This window comes from Cynoglossus semilaevis, chromosome 14, assembly GCF_000523025.1.
Source record: "Cynoglossus semilaevis isolate Cse_v1.0 chromosome 14, Cse_v1.0, whole genome shotgun sequence".
NCBI classification, from domain to species: Eukaryota; Metazoa; Chordata; class Actinopteri; order Pleuronectiformes; family Cynoglossidae; genus Cynoglossus; species Cynoglossus semilaevis.
The window spans coordinates 21743461-21766505 of record NC_024320.1 but is presented as its reverse complement, the minus strand read 5'-3'; the positions used below and the strand labels follow the sequence as shown (position 1 = coordinate 21766505).

At 42.6% G+C, this 23045-nt stretch overlaps 1 protein-coding gene across 1 annotated transcript; it reads left to right on the top strand.

Annotated features, from left to right (window-relative positions):
- Positions 1-894: 894 nt before the first annotated feature.
- Positions 895-22961, top strand: cplane1 (ciliogenesis and planar polarity effector 1). Its single transcript, XM_025062055.1, has 49 exons — positions 895-1404; positions 1799-1934; positions 2007-2126; positions 2625-2857; positions 2938-3041; positions 3114-3270; positions 3362-3465; positions 4089-4271; positions 4684-4933; positions 5050-5238; positions 5803-6584; positions 6678-6868; positions 7310-7390; positions 7480-7641; positions 7728-7892; positions 8512-8743; positions 8824-8960; positions 9047-9264; positions 9387-9551; positions 10234-10381; positions 10453-10544; positions 10643-10792; positions 10882-11029; positions 11411-11720; positions 11807-12877; positions 12997-13136; positions 13213-13301; positions 13389-13450; positions 13692-13935; positions 14499-14735; positions 14837-15490; positions 15572-15765; positions 16447-16534; positions 16619-16709; positions 16914-17048; positions 17307-17369; positions 17457-17536; positions 18003-18276; positions 18734-18802; positions 19177-19365; positions 19452-19622; positions 20285-20324; positions 20401-20526; positions 20982-21159; positions 21240-21295; positions 21369-21482; positions 22134-22234; positions 22310-22494; positions 22579-22961. The coding sequence occupies exons 1-49, from the start codon at positions 1324-1326 to the stop codon at positions 22705-22707; spliced, it is 9318 nt and encodes a 3105-aa protein (XP_024917823.1). The 5' UTR covers positions 895-1323; the 3' UTR covers positions 22708-22961.
- Positions 22962-23045: the final 84 nt, after the last annotated feature.

Genomic DNA, 23045 nt, shown 5'->3' with positions numbered 1-23045 from the left:
GGGGGCGCGGGGGGGGCGGGGGGGGCGGGGCATAATAATTCTCAGAAAAAAGCCAATAAAACGCAGCGTGGCTTATGGTTCAACACTACCCTGAGTATGTGACCAGTAAAAGAGACGAATTCCTGCACACAAACGTCAGGATATATCCTGAACTCTAAGAAAGAAATATGTCAACAACAGCTGTAGCCCAGCCTTTACAATGCTGCCGACACATTTCAGCTCGAACAGGAGGAACGTGTTCAACTTGGGTTATAACATGTTGCCATCTGGTGGCCAAGTTTTGTTCCGACTAAAAAAAATGTCTAAAAAAAACTTAAAAATTTTTTAAAATTATTTATTATTTTATTTTATTAATAATTATCTTAATGATTTAATTTAAATAATATTATTTCAACACATACACCATACATTTCTCAAAGTTTTCACGGAACTGTGTCCCATTTAGAGGAGACGCTCCAGGTCGGCAGGTCATCCGTTCAGTCTAAGGTACTGGCTCTCAAACTTAATTAGTTATTTTAATGAGCTAATAAAAAGACAAATATTCCTATTAGGGATAATTGTCTCCTATAATTGTCTGCTATACTTTATGCCATTAAAATATTATACAAATAATTTTGATGCTCATCAAGTTCAACCACCAGGTGTCATTGGTTCAAACAAGTTGTAATAAATTATTATTATAAATAATAATAATAATAATCATATTTATGTTTTTTATTATTGTTGTTGTTGTTGTTGTACACCAACCGATGCTTCTTTCTTACGTCAAAACATTCAGTCTGGTGTTCGACAATGTATGTAATATTTATTTTTTAGAAAATCATTCCTGATTTTATTTGTAGCAACATAAATAGACAAATCGCTCGTTTGTAGCGTCCTACCTCGCATTTGGTCTGCGTTCCTACGGCAACCAAGCATAGCTTGCCCGAAGAGGATCATGGGAAATCATTTTGGCTACGGGAGCGGAGGGAGTTTCGAACAATTTTCCTCGTAGCTTTAGTCAAACAGACATTATCTACGGTATGTTAGGCTTTTATTGTCCACCTGAGCGTAACGTTTGAATATAATTATAATATTCACCAATTACAAACGACGAAAGCTTCGGGAATATTCCTTTTCTTCGCAGAAAACGACTAGCTAGGTTGCTAATGTGACAGTCAACGGTGTTGTAGCAGCAACAAAAACAATCACAACATGGCGCAAAGGGTCGCAAATGTCGACTCTGTATCTAAGTAGACGGTTTAACACGTTAACGTACTGAAACGGTTCGTTGTGTCGCTGGATTTATCACATACAGCCAGGAGCTGATGCTGTCCTCAAACCATGGAGCTACAACTGGAGGTTGTCTTGTCGTCCAGTATCAAGAGGAAGAAACCGTGGCCGCGGTTCTGCTGGCTGGGTCAGGTAAGGAGAAAAGCAGTGGATTAAACACACACTCTGATGTTAACCGAGGTTATTTTTGATTCATAATAAACGATGTCTTCTGTTTTTAAAGACTTTCTAAAAGGTTAATTATGAATCAAAACGTATAAAACCTGATCATTAACTTTAAACTTTATTTAAAATAAATGAAGGAGAATGAATGAATGTGGATTTTATTTCAAAACAAAAAATTACAACTGATATTCTTCACCTTTTGAATAATCCAGACATGACTTGTTATGCTAGCAGCTTGATGCAGCTAAATTACATGTTATTATACTGTACTATAACAGCGTTAGACGGGAAGTGTCAACATTTGTCAACATCAATAATAACAGGCAGATTGATGGTATTATCATGTATGTCGTCTCCTCAGGAGAAGGAGTCTGTGTTCCTGTTAGATGACAAACGCATCAGTGAGATCAACATGGTCTCTGGACGGACGAAGAAGAGGACGCCTAAACTCCACCCGCTGCTCAACAACGTTCTGACCATGGCTTCATCCCACTGTGGTACGTTTTATAAAATCCAGACTTTTCTTTTACATGTTGAAGTTTGTCAAGGATACACGTCTACTTTTACAGGTACGTGGCTTTGTGGCGTTCTGGTGGCGGGAGAACTCTTCCTGTGGAACAAGGACAGAGACCTGTTGAAGACTGTTGGTGCAGTTCCCGAAGTCGTTGACGTTATTGCTTCATCCCAAGGTTTGTTTGCAGTTGCGGTCTATTGAAATGTTATTCACATAATTGGTTTAATTTCCCTCTACAATGTTGCTACTTCTGCCCTATTAGTATTTCATAAAAAAGGATATTGACACCACGATATATCGCGATATTTCGTCTCGCAGTACTCGCAGGAAATGTTAATGTTTAAACAATAAACATACGCTCGTTATAAACAGATTCTCACAAAACCTGCTGCAATTCTTCAGGCCTCCACACGGTGGCGCCAGATGCTATTATGAAAGAGAGGGAGTGAATCCAGAAATCAAAACAAACCAGGCTGAACTAAAACCAGCACTTTCACAGGCTACCACAGGAGGCGCTGTTATGGATCTTTGTTTCCTCTGGGCTTATAATATAAATTTATAAATATATAAATTTAACATAAACTTAATTACCTGCTCAAATCTAGCGAAAAGTAAAAAAATCATTCATTTCTGTTTGTGTGTGTGTTTTTTTTTTTTTGTTTTTTTTTTGCAGGGAACACCGGCCGTTTGTCGGTCCAGGTCTCAGGTGATGCTACACGTCTGCTACTGGTAGCTTCAACAGGACAAGTGTTCCTGTGGGAGTGTGTGGATGTCAGAGATCTAACGGGACTACGTGACGGTACCGTTAAAGGATGCTGGGCACGCATAGAACCTGCAGAGGGCACCATTCTCCCCTCTCTACACGATAAAGAAGCCTCCAGACATACGGTTTTTGTAAAGACTGAGGTCTGTACTCAAAAACAGTTTATAAATGTGTAAAATGTTTTAAAATTATTCATTTTAATTTTTTTTTAATTCTCTTCCAGGCTTTAGGTGATGTCTGTTTGTTAGCACTTGTTTTCGTATCAGGGCAGAAGCTGATTCTCTCCTGTCTGAGGGTTCAGTGGGAGGAGCGTCACATGAGAGTGGGGTGAGTGAACAACTCTGGTTATTTTGCACTGGACTGAACATAAATAAAGTTAAAACAATTTGTTTTTCACAGTTCTGTGGGCTACAGCGCTCAGTGGGCCACCAAAACATTCCCCCTGTCTGACCTCAACCCACCCTGTCGGCCGGTCAAGTCCAGAGGAGCACTGGTTCCAGCCTTCTCTCCTGACGGCCAACTCTTAGCCATTATTCTCAACCAGAAACAGCCAAAGGTCCGTATGATTTTTATTTTTTATTTTTTTTAACAATACTTCCAATTCTTCTGCAGAAATGTGACTTTTTTGACTTCTCTATTTGAACCAGGCCACGCAGGTCCTGTACGTCAGCACACAGAATTTTGTCTCAGTGTCAAGTAGCCTTGGAGGATGTGGAGTCAAGGCGAAGGAGGTTCCCTCCAAATATATCAGGTGCAACATGAAGTATTATTATTATTATTTTTATTATTACAGATGTGTTGAGCACTTTGAACTATTTTCATGTGACCTTTTTCATCTTGCTTTACATATTTTCAAGCCCATATTTACCATTGTTTTGCACAAACTATTTTTCAATAATGATCTTATTCTAAATTTGAAGATTCTCAAACTAATTTAGAACCATTTTGCTCTAATGTAGTCCTGACTAATTTCTCCTTCTCGTATTAACTACTTCTCAGTTTTTTATTATTTTTGTCATTTCCTTGGCATTTTGTCTGGAATTAAATGGCTTTGTTTTAATGATGTTACTTTTACAATTAAAGGAAATATTAAAACTGAAATTTTGATATTTCCCAATATCGCTTCATCCCACTTTACTGGTCACCCACTAAGGGGATCCCGCCCCCCACCTTGGAAACCTCTGCCTTTAAAGAACACACCCAGTTAAAACGCTACAATTATATAAAAAAGGTGTAAATGTATAAGGTCTGAATAAAAAAAAAATACAGCGATGATATCAATAAATATCAGCATCAGCTAAATATCTGCTCAAAACCATCAGTGATAATAGTACTTTGAAGTTGTTGTTAAACTGTACTCCTCCTCTGGTCCAGGTCTTACTGGGTGAGCAGCGTCAGCTGGTCTACCAACAGCCTGTTTTTGGCCTGCGTTCTCAAGAGAGGTTCTCTGCTGATGTTGGCTCGTCTCGGACGTCTCATCACGTTAACCAGTTCAGGCTGCAGTGTGGACTTTGGACCGGCCCAGTTCCTGCCCCTGCATCCTCTCGTCACCTACCGGTAAACATTAAACACCTGTTTTTTTTCTTAATTTTTTTGTTGTTGTTGTTGTCATCTCTTCTACGAGTGTATTTTTGACTCTACACACTTTATTATTTTCCCCAAAAAAATGTGGTCACATTTTATATGTCTTTTCTAAGGAGGTATTTGTGGTTGACTTGTTGTAAATTTTCAGTGGTGATGAGTGTAGTCACTGCCCTCTTGTGGACATAGTTGGTATCGGACATATTTTGGATCCAAAAGTTGTTGAAATATGAGTGGCAGGGTGGGCCAAACTATTGAAAAAAAAAGATAAAAAATCCCGAATACACTGAAATTTATTTTTCAGTTTTATAATGAGTTTTTCACTTCGTTATATTAGTCACAACATGGGTGAAGGATGACTACAGTCAAACTGTCCCCCCCCGCACAGACCCCCGTTTTCTGCAGGAAAAGTCGACGCCTCTCTCTCCAGCTCCAGCTTGTCCGTGCGAGACGTCATGAGGCAGCGATACTCCGTGACCTGGCATCCGCGCCTGTTGTATCTCATCGTGTCCGACGGCTACATGGCCACGGTCATGCGTGTCCTTCACAGACCTTCGCCCGTCACGTTGTTGAAAATGCTGCTGAAGGACACGACCGCAGATCTGGAGAAACTGAGCGAGAAACTTTGTAAATCTCAGGTAGTGAAAAAACAGACACTGAGAGAATTCAGAGGAGGAGTTCGATGCTGGTTTCTATTTTTTTAATTTTTTTTTTATTTATGTGTCCGTTCCTCCAATGTCTCACTCATTTTCAGGTTCAGGTCAGATCCTGGTTGGACTCTGTGTCTTGTCTTAACCTTGAGAGCAGCCTCGAGGCACTGAACTCCACATCACGCCCCAGTAACAGCACCATCTCAGCAGGCACAGATGTGTGCACTTTACCACTCTTTCTGCAGGACCTGGGGGCGTCGGGGGGAACCACGGGGCTTCTCGAAAAAGTGCAAGTGAGTCATGACTTTAGTCTCTCTGTTACTGGACGGTTATTTATTTGTTTACACCAGGGGTGTCAAACCCATATGGGCCACATGCAGATTAGATGTCGGACCAGGACAATTATAACATAATTACCTCTAAATAACAATAAGTCCATGTTTTTCCCCTTTGTTTTCATTATATCAGATAAATATTCATATTCATTGAAACATCATTTGAAAAACTTCACAGATATGAAGCGGTTGTGGAATTTTTTTGTTTTTAAAATTCATCAAGTGGAAACAAAATGAACCGTCTTGCACATTGTTTCCTAAAGACTGGGTCGCCCAAAATGAACCGTCTTGCAAATTGTTTCCTAAAGACTGGGTCGCGATATTCTGTGATTTACGAATAATGTCTATTGACTTGGGTCGCGAAGGTTTGTGACTTTTAAAACATGGGGGCCCAGAAAAAAATTTTGGGAAACACTCGCTTTCGTGGGCCGATTTTGGTCCACGGGCCGTATGTTTGACACCGCTGGTTTACTCTGAGTTGGGATGTTTCACATTTCTTGTGTTTTTTGTGCCGTGTCACAGTCTTTCCTCGAGGACGACTCTGATTTCGATGGCCCTCCTGCTGGTTCTCATGTGGAGGAGGGCGGCCGCTTGGAGTTTGCCTCCATGTTCGACACGCTCCATGCCCAGGACACGAACACGGCTGCTGGACCTGCGACTTGGACTGACGACTCCGTCGAAGAAGAGGGTAAAATCCATCCTTTTCACCGTGACGTTGGAAAGATCCAGAGCCGGTTGCTGACGGTCTGGGCCGTCAGTGTGTCTCTGGGGGGGGCAGTGGAAAACAGAGCTGCTCTGGTCAAACACACGCTCCTCTGCCTGGTACGCGTTGCCGCTCTGGTGCACTTAATCCCGAGCTATATGGTCAGCGCGGGGAGAGCGGCCAAAGTCGCGGCCAAAGTCGCAGCGTCTTCTCACGTTCTTCGTCAGGTCAGAGCCCTCTTGTCGTTCCTTCCCTGGGACAAGACTCGCCGCGACGGTCCCTGCTGCCTGGGCCTGGTGGTGGAGTTCACCGACAGGCTGGTGACGCTGCTGCTGACGCCTTACAACGAGTCCTACCGGTCTGGTCAGTACCAGCCGTCAGCTCAGAGTCTGTCCAGGACGCTGCAGGTTTTACAGCTGGTCTCCTGTGAACTGGACAAAGCCTACGGTCTGCAGCAAAGACACGTGTGGTCCTCAGAAGATCAGAGACCTCTCTGTCAGCCTTCGGATGTTCACCACATTCCTCTGCTGCAGGAGGAGAAGGAAAAGGAAGTTGTTTCTTTGTGTGAGGCTCAGCCTGTCCCTCAGAGACCATCCAGCAGGTGGAGATAATTCTTTTTTTTTTTTTTCACCTACACAGACGTGAAGGTTTGTAGATTATTTTCGTGAATTTCCCGTTCGATGTTTGTGTTCAGGTTGTTTGCAGTGTGGCAGCGGGTGTACGACGTCACGCGGCAGTACCTGGAAAAACTCAGTGTATTTGACGGCTACGACGGCTGGGAGGAGGAGCAGCGACAGTGTGTCTTCATCATGTCTCAGATACAGACAGCTCTGCAGACCACTGGAGAAAGACTGGAAGAAGAACCAGCTCTGTTGAGCTACACTGGTGAGAAAGAGATGGAGGTGATGATGGAGAAAAGTACACAACAGTACACGGGGTCCTCGGTTTACAGCGTCCTCGGTTTACAGCGTCCTCAGTTTACAGCGTCCTCGGTTTACAGCGTCCTTGGTTTATGGTGTTTTAAATCGCCCCAATATTTAGTAACGATGTCTTGTACCATCACTCCGATGTTTGACGTTATATGAAATTTCACATGTGAAGATGATGGCGAACGGAGCGCATGATCACATTGCCTCCTAGTGGTGCTTTATGTGGTGTGGCTTTATGAGGACCCCCTGTACTTTTACGTTTATTCTGTACAAAGAAAGTTTCCAAACGTTCCAAGGAAAATAAAAAAAACCCTAATTGTGAGAATTTGAGATTTATTATTTTGCATTTCTTCCTTTTAAATTTCAAGAATTTTTATTTTTTATCGTCTTATTCCAGGTGAACATCTTTACCTCTGTGGACTGTATCAGCAGAGTGCCGATGTTTGGAAATCACAACTTTGTGACAAGAGTAACAAACGTGAGTTGATGAGTTTTTGTCATTAAAATAAACCACACGTCCAGACGACGACGATGTTAAAACGTCTGTCTTTTTTTATCTGTGATCAGTCTGTGGTCGAAGGGTCTTCCAGGAGACCAGGGCTTGTCTGGCTCTGCTCTACAGCTTTCTGTCTCAGTACCGTCTGAGAGAGGCCCAGGAGTTGGGCGACCACATGGCTGCGCTCTTACTGCACAGGTGTGGACACGTGAAGGACAACGTCCACATGGCAGGTCAGCTCTGATGATTTCAGCAACATTTATTCAGACGTGATGTTGACGTAGAACAACTCTGTGATTGGTCTTTGGTTTTTTTCCAGATTCCTCTCCTTGTTCTTGGCTCCCGTCAGACCTTCACTGTGAAGCAGCCTGTGCTGTGGTCCAGAGTCTGGGGAGATTCATGGCCTCCTACTTCTCCAACCAGGCGCTCCACATCCTCCCACCTCACCATGTTGCTGTTCTGCCTCCGCTACATTTACCTCACGGTAAAAATACATAATCGCAACGACGTTATAGGAGGAGTTTCAAACGTTTGGGCAGCAACTTTTGAGTTCATTCTGTATGTCGTGTGAAGGTATTTGATATTCCTTCTAATAAGAAAACGACAATGTAGTCTCCAAATAGCGGTGCGCGGGCCACTTGCGGACCAGACAAGACCTACAGATAACAGAACAAATGATAAATTTTTGGGGGTTCCCAAACTTTTCCATGCCAGGAGGGAAATGTTGGGAATCATCAAGCTTTAGAATGCGTTTTCTTACTTTTAGTCACTATTCAATAATTATTACATTTATTTATTACAAAAGAAAATTAACAAACATGCACTAGCTAGCTAAAAGCTAGCCTGAGGAGCTAAGCAGCTTGATAACAGGAGCAAACTTCAAGGTCTTGAAAATCCTTGATTATGCTACTTTACGTATTATACGGTTCAGGATAAATGGTTATAAAAAATAAAATACTTCTTTTTTCTCATTTTTAGAGCTTTAAAAAAAACTTTAAAAAAATATTTTAGAGCAAACAGTTTTACTGAATTGCCTGTGAAGATATTTTGTCGTTGATGTGAATTACAGTCTGGGAAAAAATTAAATGTTCAATGTTTTTTAGCTCCAACTATTGGTCGTTTGGTGCCACTGCACCAGCAGGAAGTGGCCTCGGCCGTTCGCCGACATCACCTGTCAGAGGTGTGGACGGTGGACTACGCCCTGGACCTGCTCCTGCTGGGAGGTCTGCTGCCTGAGGCCGTGTGGTTGGCCTCCCATCTCGGAGACTGGAAAACCGCTGTTTCTCTGAGTCTGGCTTTCTCCAGCTGCAGCAGGAGCCACTTGGACTTCTCTAAGTCGGTGAAAAGAAAATCTTTTTTTTTTTTTTATCTCGTCTCTCACCCGGTCTGATTCACTAACACCTTCTCCCTGACAGGCTGAGGAGCAGAGATCTTCACCTCCCTAAAGCTCTGAGAGTCAAGCACATGTTTCAGGCTCAGTTACGGCGTCTGCTGGGAAATAAACTGGACGCCAGAGACCAAAGAGACGAGGACGATGAGAAGAGCCTCTCGGGTGTGTGACATCACAAATGGACCACGACCATGACACATAAATTCATTCTCATCCTCTCTTTTTTTTTTTTGGCTGCTTTTCTTCAGATCCTTTAGACGGACTGGACTGGGATCTGTTGCTGGTTTGCGTTCAGGAGATCCTGAAGGCGTCCGTCATGGCGGCGGTGGATGTCATTACTTCCCCGCTCTCGTCTTTGTTGGACACGGCCAAAGACTTGAGTTGTTGCCTTCCGTTGTTGGTGCCCAGTGGTCTCTATCTGCCCTCCCCACCTCTGTATTGCCCTCAGCCTTCGCCCAATACACAGGTATTTGAACTGAAGAAGATCAACTTTTACCAAAGTTTTCATCTGAATCTGAAACAAACAAAACATTTTATATTAAAAATATAAAAATAAATATATTCTTATATATGTGTGTGTGATGTCAGGACCCGGTGGGGACACCAGGGCACTTGGCTGAGGTCGCAGCCCGACACAAGGTGTCCGGTGTTCTACAAAAGTTACTGTTGTTGCTGAGGTCTGCTCGCTGTTGCCGCCCTGCTGCTCAGTGGTACATCACTCACCTGCGGCGGGCCAGACACGTGCTGTTCAAGGTACGGTACCTGGGTGGTGGTTTTTTTTACTAGGTTTAATAGAATATTACTCTGTAACACATGGGTCTTCACAGGGATTGTTCGCCCTCTAGTGGGTTTGTGAGAGTACTGCAGGAGGTGATCAAGAATTAAAAAAAAATAAAATATGTTTTATTGTGAAATTAGGGTTGTACCGAAATATCGATACTTCCATACAGTATATCATGATACTTCGTCTCGCGGTACGTTATCGATATGCTCGCAGCAAATGTCGATGTTTAAACAATAAAACATACACTCGTTCTGAACAGATTCTATTATTAAAAACTGGTGCGATTTCTAAAGCTTCCACGTGATGGCGCCAGAGTCCACTACGCAAAAAATGGCGTGGGAGTGCAGAAATCATAACCAGGCTAAGTTAGCCGGCATTTCAAGTCGCGCATTATGTGCTGGGACCAAAGTTGTATTACGATACTACGGTTGCGATTGCTTGAAAACTTTGCCGCAGACATTGAAATGGTTTCAGTGCAGTCATTAAATTCTGAACATTCTGACACAGATATCGTGTTAGTATCGTATCGCCAGGTACTCAGCGATACCCATCCCTAATCCTGGGTTAGCTGTGAAGAAAACCCGGTTCTGTGTCATGACCTGGAGAACACAGTAAACCTCATGTTTATCCACACACTAATCTTGTTTCCAGATAAGGAAGAAATATTCGTATCCAGGGGCAGCTGAGGAGGAGGAGCCTTTTCACGAGGGTCTGATGAAGTTTGTCGCCCGACATGGGTTCTTCAGATGGCGGCCGAACAAAGACAGTCGTCTGGACCCTGATGTTGTCAGAACTATCAGTAAGATTGGAGTAAATACACAGGTGTAACACGCAGTAACGACTTCAGTGTAACGGTTTCTCTGTCTCTAGTCTGTTTCAGAGAACTGTGCGCTCTGTGTTGGATGCTCCATGTCCGCGACCAACTCTCCCTCACCTGCAGGAAGTACCAGGCGGCCAGGCAGGTAAGAAGAGACGAGCAGGTCGGTGAAGGTCATGGAGGAGAGGTCATATTTTTAGAGTCGTGTTAACAAACACACACACACGTGTTTTTCTTCTCCAGAACCCCGGTGACTCCGAGGTGACGTCCTGCTGCGCTGAAGCTCTCCGCTGGGCCTGTCGTTTTCTGCCCTTCGCTCGCTTCCTTGACGCTGAAGAAATTCTCCAGGACGTTCTGCTCAGCCTCGTGGCTGAACTGCCTCCGGTGTCTCTGGTACGTTTACCAATTTAAAAAAAAACATACATCATGATTAATAGATTAGCAGATCAATGAAACGGAGTCGGTCGGTTTCTTCTTCGCAGGTGGCAGAGACGTTGGTTCGATGTTTTCCAGAGGAGGGAGAGTCTGTCAGAGTCTCACTGAGGGAGAAGTACAACTCACTCACACAGAGACTGAGGCACAGCACAGTCCTGGGTACGAACCCCGGTACGAACCCTGTTACGAACCCTGGTACTTCATGTTGGTTATCTGTGAACTGTCCTTCCCACAATACACTTTTTACTCTTTAACACTGCAGTTTTTAGTCTAGAATTTTTTGAAGTATAAACACAGAAATCCTTCTGATCAACGTAGACCAAACATCACCTTTTGTTTATGAGAAATGACCTAAAATAACGTATTATTCATTACATTGTTATCAGCGAACTGAATACTCCCAGTCGTTTTTAAATTTTTTTTAAATATTTTTTTGTCTTTGTGTTTATTGTATAAAGTGTAAAAAATAAACTTTTTTTTTTAAATTATCACCAATGTTTTTTTTATCATTGGTGATTGTACAAAATCCCTTCAGATTCTTCAGTCCATGATTCTCTCTCTGTTTCCTGTCCTCAGAAGGAGCGAACGGGGAAAACGAGTCCATGATGGTTCTGGTTCAGGACGAGTACAGACAGAGGAGAAAACATCTGGGGCGTCTGCGGAGGCACCTGGCTCCTCCGCAGCTCCACCTGTGGGAGAAAGAAGATGAAGAAGAAGAACGGAGGGGAGGGGAGAGAGGGTCGGCGGCCATGTTGGGGCAACTCTCACTGGGAACCAGCCTGAGCACCAGCACTTTGAACGACTGTGGGTTTCCTCCCGTGTGCAGTGATGCTGAGAACACATCTGAAGGCGTCTCTCCTGATCAGCAGGGCCGACCCTCGAGCAGGTGAGACGGCGTGGAACTGAACCTCCTCACCGAGTCGTGGACGTCTTTGCTGATGCTTATTTTTCTGCTTTGTGTTTTTTTTTTAGTGAGAAAAACAACCGTAATATCAAACACAAACAGCAGCCTGATGGAATGCAAAGTTCTGCTCAGAAAGACGGTCATCGACCGGACACGGAGGAGAACAAGGAGACGTCCCTGCCTGCGGTCGGCAGCTGGGAGTTCGAGTTGGAGGATGAAGAGTATCTGAACTTCCTGGAGCTCTTCCTCAGCTACGAACTGGAGAAGGACGGTGCGGACGGAGCGGACGGAGCCTCCGAACTCCCTTTGTTGAAGAGCTTCTCCTCCAAGCTGAAGGAGCGGGAGTTGCATTCGCTCACCTTTGACGTGCTCACCACCGTGCACCGCCGTCAAAGAGACGTGCAGCTCACAGGGAGGAGACAGTGGAGCAGTCACCCCCCGGTGTTCAGGGCCGGTCACTGCTACAGGCCGGTTACCTCAGCTGAACCGTCGACTCCTTCCATTTGGAATAAAACCCAGAATCCCAGGATCTCCAGGAGTTTGTCTCTCAGCTCTGTTCCTGGTCAGAAGAACTCCAGACAGGAGGGTCTGTTTGGACTCAGGAGGCAGAACAGTCTGTCGTCAGTCCAGAACACGAGCGCTGGTCACGTAAGCTTCGATACCAGTGCTTTTCCGATTAGCCGACACCCAGAAGGCTTAGGTTTGGGTTCATCGACTTCACCGGAAGCTGTGGTGGAGCTGCAGCAGTGTCTGGACCCCAGGTTAGAAGCTGAGTTTCCAGCCCTGGGCCGACTGTTGGAGTGGATGGTCCGCTGGGCTGACAGGAGAGTTCTGCTGGGACAACATGGGAACAAAGGGAAAGGAGGAGGAGGAGGAGGAGGAGGAGGTCCAGAGAATGAAGGAATAGTGATTCGTGTCAAAGCGTCGGCGCCTGCCATTCTGACCGCCCTCAGCTTGCTGCAGTGGAGATACTCAGTTGTGCCTGGAGGGGGCAGTCACGCCCATGTTCCGTCTGTGCTGCTCACTGAGGTGGACAGGAAGTTAGACCAAGAAAGCAGCGTCGACACGGGCTACCCCGGATCCACCCACACGCCCGTCACTGCTCCGGAGCGCCACCTACAGCAGTTAAAACTCTCCAGGTGAGTCGCTGAGCTCTAACCAATCAGATCAGTCAGTGAAAACTCCAAGTGTTTGTTTGGAACACTCTGTGTTGTGTTGTTTTGACGCTGTGATAATTCACTCCTCTGCTCATCTGCAGCGGTTCCAGCACCGATGAGACGGAGGAACAGGAACAGGAACATCACAGGGTTCCTCTCCACGTCCGGATCCATCGGAGACGTTCACCACAACCACCACCGTCTCAGAGCGACCTGGAAGAGGTCACGGCTGGAGAAGAAGGTTGGTCTCGGAAACTGTTGCTGTGACTCCGGTCGTTGACACTTTGACATGTTGACGATGTGTTTGTCGTTTGTAGAGGAAAGCGCCGACGCCCGAGGACGTTTGGACGTGTCCTCTCCTGATTTGAACCAAAACAACTCTGAAAACATCTGTGCTCCAGATGAGGTGAATATATTATCGTTTCTGTGTCTGTGTGAAGAAATGTAAACTGTGACTTCACAACACCAATAACGGCCGTTCTGTCGTCTGCAGAGTTTAAAAGTTGCAGATCTGGACGCGTCGGACAAACAGCAGCCGTCCATCACCGACTCTTTGTGAGTTTTCAGTATTATTATTTTTTTTGAGTAGATGTAACTGTGTAGAACAGGAGTCATCGTCTTGATTATAGGTCTGTAGATCCACACCTGCCCTAAAGTTTTTTTTTTTTAGTTTTGGTCCGTGTACGTGCCACTGAAATGGACCAGTATACTGTCTTCTGGGATTGTCTTGACCCCCTTTGACCCTGCAAAGGAAAAACATTACATTTATTTGTATTTTATCTGTCTCCCCTCCTAGAAATCTTCAACCTCCTGCTCCTCCTCCTCCTCCTCCTCCTCAACCCAGTCCTCGGGTTATCCCTGCTGCCCAGCCTCAGGTCACTGACTCTGTAGGAGCAGAGTTTCCTCTGACACCTGTAGATCCTCCAGAACTTCACCCTCGGAGTTCCACACCGGCTGCAGCAGCTCCACCCAGTCAGCCACTGAATCAGTCCAGCAACATGAGGCAGCAACTGGGTCAAGACCTCTTCAGACTGGTCCAGGTAAAAGAACCATGTTTTTCACTCGCTGGGTCTGATGTTTTTTTAATAATAATATGATTTACATTCACATGTTTTTACTGTGAACAGGCAGGACAGAAGTCTAATCTGATCTAATCCAATATAATATGATATGATCTAATCTAAATGTATTGTGTAGACTTGATCAGACTAAACTAGTCTAGTCTAATCTAATCTAAATTATAATATCCAGTCTAATATAATATGATCTGGTCCTATGTAATATAATAAAGTCTAATCTTATCAAAACTAGTTCAGTATCATTTAATCTAATCTAGTTTTGTTTAATATAGTCATATTAGGGTTATAATCCAATCTAATCTAATATAATCTGATAGGGTTATAATCCAGTCTAATCTAATATAATCTGATCTAGTCAAATCTAAATTTTTAGTTCTTTCTTTAGTTCAGTTTAATCTAATTAAAGATACTGTAATATAATCCAGTCTAATCTACTATAATCTAGTCTAATCTAATATAGTCCAATCTAGTCTAATCTACTATAATCCAGTCTAATCTTCTCGTCTGACCAACTGTTTTTGCAGAATATCAACTACATGAACATGATGGAGGTTTTGGGGGCTTCGTTTGCCAACCTGCAGCTGGCTCAGCAGAACTCTTTAACTCAGTCCAACATCGTGCCGTCGTTTCATGGACCCAATATCAACGTTGTCCCTCGGCCGAACACCTCACATGTCCAACCCACACAGACATTTACAGCACAAAGTCAAATCACGAGACATGAACCTCCCACGTCCACAGCTGCAGCTGATCATCATCAGGTACTGGACACGTGTATTGTTCTGACGACCTATTTTCTCCTTTGTTTTTTTAATGTTTTTTTTATTCTAATCTTTTTTATTTTTTTTACCTTCTTCTTCAGGAAATGCGTCCTCTCTCTGTCCACGTTGAATCACCAGAAATCCACTTTGGACTGAGCAGGAAGTTGATTCCCTCCTCTCAGGGCCTCCTGACCACGACTGACACCAGGCGGGCTGACGCCCCGGCCCTTGGACCACAGTCCTTCGGCAGTCATGTACAAAATGAAAATGCTGACTCAGTCTTGGGCAAGAAACATCAGCGTCACTGTGCACAGTTGCCTCAACAAATTGCTCCAAAATGTCCTCCGGTCCAAGAGCCCAAGCTGCTGTTCTTAGAAAACTCCAACGTGTCTCAGGAGTCCAAGACCTCGTCCAGGAGAGAAGAAGAAGACAAGAGGAAGACCTGGACGTCGGCTCTGAAGAGACAGCTCAGTTTTGATCTTCCGTTTGATTCAGTTTCCAGAAATCCTCAACATCAACTTCACTCTTCAGAGAAGTCCAGGGGTCAGGAGTTCACGTTGCTTCCTCCAGCTCAAAAACCCGCTGCTCCACCTCAGGGCCTCCAGCTGCTGCGCTTCCAGTCCGTGACGCACGACGACGTCGCCTTCCCTAAAATCCCTGTGTTGTTTTCTTTTAAACCCCCTGCCGTCGTACCGGCGCCGGTGCAGGAAACACCGCTGATCAAACTGTCGTTCAAAGATCCTGGACTCCAAAATGTAAAGAACACTTCTGTTAAAATCAGGTCCGTCTCTAAGTGACATATTACGATAACCTGCATGTATTTGCCTCGGCCACAGATGTTTCCTGTTGCATCTTCATCTTCGATGCCCATGACCCGTCTCATGTCCGTGGACCAGTTGAGGAGTTCGGTGACCAGCAGGCAGAAATCTGGAGACGCTCAGATGCAGCTGCTCAAAGTGGATCCTCCTCCGACTGCACCCGCCACAGACGTAGCTGCTGCCGCTTCGTCTGGTTTTAACTCCAGCAAAAGGCAGCCATGTTTTATTACCTGTTATTTTTTGAGTTTATATATATATATATATACATATATATGTGTATATATATATATATATATATATACATATATGTGTATATATGTGTATATATGTGTATATATATAAATATATGTGTATATATATATATACATATATATGTGCATATATGTATATGTATATATGTGTATATATGTGTATATATATGTGTGTATATATATATATATTTACATATATATATATGTATATATATTAGGGATGTCCGATATTATTGGCCTGATATTTTCCCTCCCATAATGAAAACCCGATAACACAATGCTTTAGTTTCACTAAATGATGTGTGGCAAGAAAATAGTTTTGGGGAAAAATGGCTGTATATGAAAGTCACTAGATGGCAGCATTGAAGCTCATTTTATTAATCTATTTTAATAATCGGGGGTTGTATGTGGAATGCTTGTGTCAGCAACTCAGTTGTTTGTACAGATGTGTATATAGTAAATCTTACCAGGACTATATCGGTATATTTTTATATCGCAATCGGAGCTTATCTGCAAAAAGTTAATGTCAGACATCTCCAATATATGTCTATATGAATGTTGTGTTGGTGGTATAGTGGTTAGCATAGCATATATATGCATATATTTCTTTTAATTACAGCTGGTTGTTTGTGATGTTTACAGGCAGAAGAGAAGAGAAGGGAAGGCGGTGAGCGAGAAAAAAGCTGAGGTCACGTTCAGACCCAATGACTCCATCATCCCCACAGAGGAGGTGAATTTTATTTTATTAAGTATTATTTCTTTTCTTCCAGCTGTTGATGTCAAACCCGTCTTGTTTGTTTCTAATGCCTTTCAGGTCAAAGAAGAAGAATCTGTCAACGGTGTGAAAGTGGAGTCTGCAGCTGCACAGGAAGTCGTCCAGGGAATCAACTTTGCATTTCCTCTGGGTGAGTGTTCACTGTGACGCCTGGATTATACACCAGGTGGAAGTGGTGGTGTCTGAGGAAGCGGACTTGAGTCTGGAAGGTTGCAGGTTTGAATCCACCAGACACCGAGGTGCCACTGACCACGAGGTCACGTTTGTTGTGTGCTGTGTCACTAGGACAATAAATCACTTTATTTCACCTTTTTTTTTGTCTTTCCGTCTGAAGGCTCCTTTGACTACTTACTCTCTGGTCAGAGTTTGTCGGACGCAGCGCTGCCCACGTCAGCCGAGCTCCACGCGTTTGCTGCGACACGTAAAACTCCCACTGAGTGTCAGGACGCGTTCACCAACACAGACTCAGGTGACTCAAATATTGTTCATTGCTGTGTAATAAAACAAAAACGTTTAATTTCTCAGGTTAAGAAACTCTGCTGCATGGACTTTACTGAATGATTTTTAAGCTCCGGGCCACAAGAAATGGCATGGCGGGCCGCATTTGGCCCCCGGGCCTTCAGTTTGACACGTGTCCTAGTATATAAATTATCATATGGCTAATTTGTTGAATATTTTGAAGAGTTTGGTAAAAAAAAAAAAAATTAAGACCTTTGACCTTTTTCAGGTTGCCCCCCAACACTTCAGGACAAAAGTGTTTCTACCTCACTGACCTTCATCAGCCCTGAGGGTAAGTTTGTTTTAAATAAAAAAAGAAAACACAAACCCTGAAGACTTCTGTAGGTCAACCATTCAACTGTTTTTTTCCTTCTCTCAGCTCCAACGACACAGGAAGTCCTGAAGGTCCGCGATGGAAACGTTACTGAAGACGCACGAGAAGGAGACGAGACATTTCTGGTGAGACACTCTTCCCTGGATTTTTAAATTTATTTTTTATCAAACTTCATCTTTGTCACTGCTGCGATATCTATTTTTTTAGAGGAGTAAATGTCTTCTATAGGAAGAGGTCACAGGTGTGTGTCAAACCCCTGGCTCGGGGGCCACATCCTGTCTGTGAAACCCCCACATCTGGCTCTTCACTAGATGTCAATAATAATTACATTTTTTTACCTTTTAGGTAATTAAAACATTTATCAATATTTATATTTTTAGTACTAATATGCTCAAGCTAGTGATTTAAAAAAGACAAAAAAAAGTTTGTTTTTATATTGAACAGCAAACACCGGTGTGGCCCCCAGTTAAATGATGGAGCCAGCAGGGGGCGCTCAGCTGATTTGTATTTGAAACCCCTGCTTTAATACATGCATAAAATGCACATAATTCAGTTCTCTCTTTCTTCCTTTTGTTTTTTTTGTTTTTTCAGGACACGCGTTGTTATCGTTTGATAAGAATTGAGGATTTGGAGGACGCAGCTCGGCACCAGGATCTGCCGTCACGCCTCGGCCCAGAAACACAGCACGTCTCCTCCGTCCAATCGTCTGCTTCTGCTTCAGCTAACGTTCACATCCTGGAAACTCCTGTGATTGAGGCTGTGGCTGCTGTCGCTGCTGCACCTGCTGCTGCTCCTGGTGGTGGTGTTGGTTCACTACAGTCGGAGGCTGGTGCAGAAACTCCTCTTCTGACCACGAGTCACCGAGGTCTCAGTGTTTTTATTGTCATATTTAGAGAAATCAGACGTCTTGTTGCTAAAATTGGTTTGAATTAGGGACGTCCGATAATATCGGCCTGATATTAGCATAATTGTGTATTATCTGTAAGAATCGTTATCAGTTTATATAATGAAAACTCGATAACCCAATGCCTGGGTTTCGCCAAACGACATGTGACCTAAAAATAGTTTGGGGGAAAAATGGCTGTATATGGAAGTGAAAGTCACTAGATGGCAGCATTGCAGCTAATTTTATTAATCTATTTTAATAATCAGGGGATTGTATGCAGAATGCCACTGTCCCGCTATATCGGTATCAGTTGATATCAGAATCGGAAATTAAATGTTTGGACAATAACAGCATATCGGATATGATCAAAAATTTAATATCGGTCATCCCCAGTTTTGATTTTTGTCAACTTGGTTTTTTTTTTGTTTTTTTTCAGGTGAAGATTCAAACATGAACCGTCACCTCCAGTCCAGCACTGACTTCACCCGAGCTGTAACTGGGAGGAGCTACATATAAGGTATACTTTTAACCCTCTTAAGTTGCTGCCTCCTCCAATAGGTGGTGCTGTCATGGCAGTTCACCCCGAAATTTATTTTGTGCTTGTTATGTCTGTATATATATGTAAATATATATATGTATGTACATACTGTATGAGTATATATGTATATGTATATATTTATATATGTATATATGTATATGTACAGTATATGTATATATATGTATATATGTATATGTATATATGTATATGTCTATATATGTGTATATATGTATATATTTATATGTATATGTGTATATGTATATACATATTTGTGTATATATATGTATATACATATATATTCATATATATGTATATGCAACATATATATATATATATAGTAGGGTGTGTGCACATAGAGAGAGAGAGAACTATGCAATATCTCAGTGCCGTGGTAACAGTAACCATCCGACTGTTGAAACTCTGTCCAGTCACATGTCTCTCTGTCCAGCTGGTGAACACCATCGAAAACCTGTGTCCAGTCACGGCTCCTGATGTGAAGAGAAACGTCCGACTGTCTGTTCCACAGGAAGGTCTGCCTCCAGAAATAAAACCTCTGGATTCATACCAACCTTTGAAAGTGAACCTTTAAAACCAAACTTCCTTCCGTGTGTAACAGCGTTGATGCGTCCGTCCAACACGTTAGAAGACGAGAAGGAAAATCGGGGGAACAAACCTGGACTCCTTGGTGACCCACGAACTCCTCAGGAGAAGTCTCAGTTTCTCCGATGTTCTTCTCCCTACAGTTGTAGAGCGGGGCCATCCCACCTCCACAGCCCCCCCACCAAAGGTATGTACAGAGTAAAAAAGGCCAGTCTTTTCTGTTTGACAGGAAGTCTTTTATAGCAGGGGTTCTCAAACCCCGGTCAGGGGCCCCTAGACTTCAACGTCATAGTCTGTTGTGGGAAAAAAAAACCCAAAAAAAAAACAAAACAAATAAATATAAAGAACATAAAAGTAGATGTCACTGTAAAGCTGGTTTGACCTTTGACCTTTTGACTTTGACCTGACCCAGGATTTTTGGCCCTAAATTCTATAAAGAAGGGACGTTTTGATTAAACTGAAATCCAGACAGAATTGATACTACTACATACTCTAAATCGATGTTTTCCAAAGACTGGGTCGTGACCCTCAGGTGGGTCGCAAGAGGGTTTTTTTTGGGTCGTCTCGCATCATGTTTCCCAGAAGTTTACGAATAATGTCAATTGACTTGGGTCGCGAAGGTTTGTGACTTTTAAAATATGGGTCCCGAGAGGTGTTGTCAAACATAAGGTTCATCATGGACGATGAAATTTTCCAAAGACTTTTATTCTGAATGTCAATTAACCCAACAAGCAGTGTTTATAAGAGGGAAAGAAATTTTTATTTGAAGATGAAAATATTTTTGGTTCTCGTTTTATTAACTGTTTTGTCACTGTTTTGTTTTGTCGTTTTTTGTTTTTTTTTTTACAGAAAGAGATTATCTGACTGAAGTTTCTGGAATATCTCTGGGGTAAGATTATAGTATGAATTCAAGTGTTGCAGCTGTTCAGTCTTCCAGAACTTTATTCTGTGACTCTGCTCTGTAGAAGTGAGGATGAACATCTGGCTCCGAGCGGTCTCTCGGACACAGCAGAACTGTTAGAAAAGCTGGTTGATGAAGGTTATTTATCGCCCTCTGACCTGGACTGGTCCAATTTACAGACCCACAGCAGGTACGGTACGGTACGGTACACTTAAAAAATATATATATATTTCATTAATTCATTGTGTGGCGCTGTCACACTCACTGTCCCTCGCTAGGTTATTTTACCCATTTTTAAAACAATAATATAAAACGTTTTCTTAATTATTATTATTTTATATTATCATTATATTTGCAATAAATATATGTTTTTGATGTTTAAATGGGTTGTTAATTTAATTAATAGTATATTTCTGGAAGGTTGGAATGAATGAATTGGTTTTTAGTTATTTTTAGAGGGCGAAATGCAATCGAGATACGGGTGCTATATATGTATATATGTACATATATGTATATATGTGTATATGTATATATGTATGTATGTATGTATATATATATTTATCCCACTTAAATATAATTTATATTATATATGTAATAATATACAGTATATATGTATATTATTCATAAGATGATTTTTTTTTTTAGACTGCATCAGAGTCAAAGAAATAACAGGTCACAGAAGAATGTCCGCACCGAGGACGAACGGCGGGAACTGAGGATCTGGATGAGGAGGAAGCAGAGGGAAAGACTGGCCGTGTATCAGAAACACAGAGAGAGTCTGAGAGAGAGGGAGAAAAAACCTTTCTGTCCCTCTGGAAAAGCAGTGAGTTACGATCGGTACCACTGATATTTCTTCTGTTCTCGATTCTTCTGAACTCAAACTGAACTCTGCCTTTTGTGCAGCCGTCCGCCGGCAGACCTCGAGCCTCAGGTTTGGGAGGAAAAAAAGAGAGAGAAATGTGAGTAGCTGTTCTCATCACGTACACGGTACACAGGCACAGTATGACAGGTATTTCACGTTGGTTTTCATAGAGCTGCACTACTGAAGCAACACAAGCAGAGGGCGCTGGAAGCCTGTTCTCTGGTCGGCAGCTTCTCCACTCCTCCACCAGATACTTTGTCTCTGCCTTTGGAAAACACGTACAGGTAGAGTAACATGTCCTGACGCTCTGATCACATTAATGTAGCATTAGAAAAAAATATTTACTGTCACACAGTTTCATTTTAAACATTTAAATAAAATGACCCTAAAAAATAAATATGTAAAGGAAGAAATACATAGTCATATGTTATTGAAATTAAATAAATTAATAAAAAAAACAGTGTAGAGCACATATGTCAAACTCAAGGCCTGTGGATCGAATGCAGCCCACCACATCATTTTATGTGGCCCACCAGAGCCTATTGTGTGTATGGCTGTCTTTAATTAATTAAAACTAATCTTCATCTTGAAGAGTCTGTAATTGACAAAGACTATGTCTGAATGGCTTAAATTCACAGTTTTTTCTTGGTTGTCTCTGCTGAAGTCGGCTTCATTTTGGTAATGCTTCTGTCAGAGATGCCCAGTATTTTACTCATCAATGTATGGTCTGTGGGAAAAAAAATATTATATAAAAATATAAAACAATTTATTTATATTATGAGCATGTTGTATCGACTGCATCACATTATTTCCAAAATGAAACCGACTTCAACAGAGAAGTGAGTTTACATTTTTGGTTTTAGTTTTCAGATTTTTATTTGTCTAGCTAGGTTTACTAAATTGTATTAATTAACAATTTTTTGTTTTTTTTTCAGCATTTACAGAACACCAGCCAGTGACAAAAGAGTTCTGAAGTCCAACCTGGGACAAACTCTAACCATGGAGCACGGCAGGAGAACCGAACCTCACAGACCGGGTACGAAACAGATCTGTGGACGCATAAAAAACACTGAACAATTGTTCATGTTTTGTTTTTGTTTTTTTTTACCAGTGACGTCTTCACCAAAGACCCACGTGTTGACAACACGCCAAAGTCAGGAACGTCATGACAGCTACCAGATGAGGAGCGGAGGAAGAGGAGTTCAGAGGACGGAGTACGGAGACGAGGTGAAACGTTTGGAGCCCATCTCTGAAGTGAACAGTCTGGTGGACCAGGAGGAGCCGGAGTTTAACCTGGTACGTACCATATATCTGTACTGTAGTATCGTCTCTGTCAGAGAGAAATGTTCTTTCAGACATCATTTCTCTGAACACGTGCAGGATGGTGCTCCACACATCGGTGGATCTGGGATGGATTGGCTGGAGAACCTCTCCCAGAACACGGGCAGCACGCTGAGCAAAATCGACTGGGCTGCAGTGGAGAGAATGGTGGCAGCAGTGGAAGATTGAAGCCAAAAACAAAACCAAAACAGTGCCTTGTTGACAATAAATGAACTGATTGAGATATTAGTGCCTAAAAACTGTAAATCAGTAGAGATATGAGATATCTCAAAGCAGGTCTACAATAGACTGAACATGTGCTAATCCTTTAGATGTTTTACACCTTTTGTTAAGTTATAGCTTTGATTCTTTTCCACTTGTTTATCTGTATATATAATGTATTTTGTACAGATTTCTATTGCTCCAATAAACCATTGTTGATATACTAGTAGTTTTTCTTTCACATTACACATCACCATGTACATGTTTATTGGTAAATTATGTCCAGTTTTACAACTGAGACCTGG

What these genes read in the sequence shown, in the direction of transcription:
- cplane1 (XM_025062055.1), top strand. Translation starts at nt 1,324, where the DNA reads ATGGAGCTACAACTGGAGGTTGTCTTGTCGTCCAGTATCAAGAGGAAG. An exon ending in AGCTCTGTTGAGCTACACTG is followed by an intron (nt 6,869 to 7,309) that starts GTGAGAAAGAGA and finishes GTCTTATTCCAG; the next exon opens with GTGAACATCTTTACCTCTGT. An exon ending in CCTTTGGAAAACACGTACAG is followed by an intron (nt 21,483 to 22,133) that starts GTAGAGTAACAT and finishes TTTTTTTTTCAG; the next exon opens with CATTTACAGAACACCAGCCA.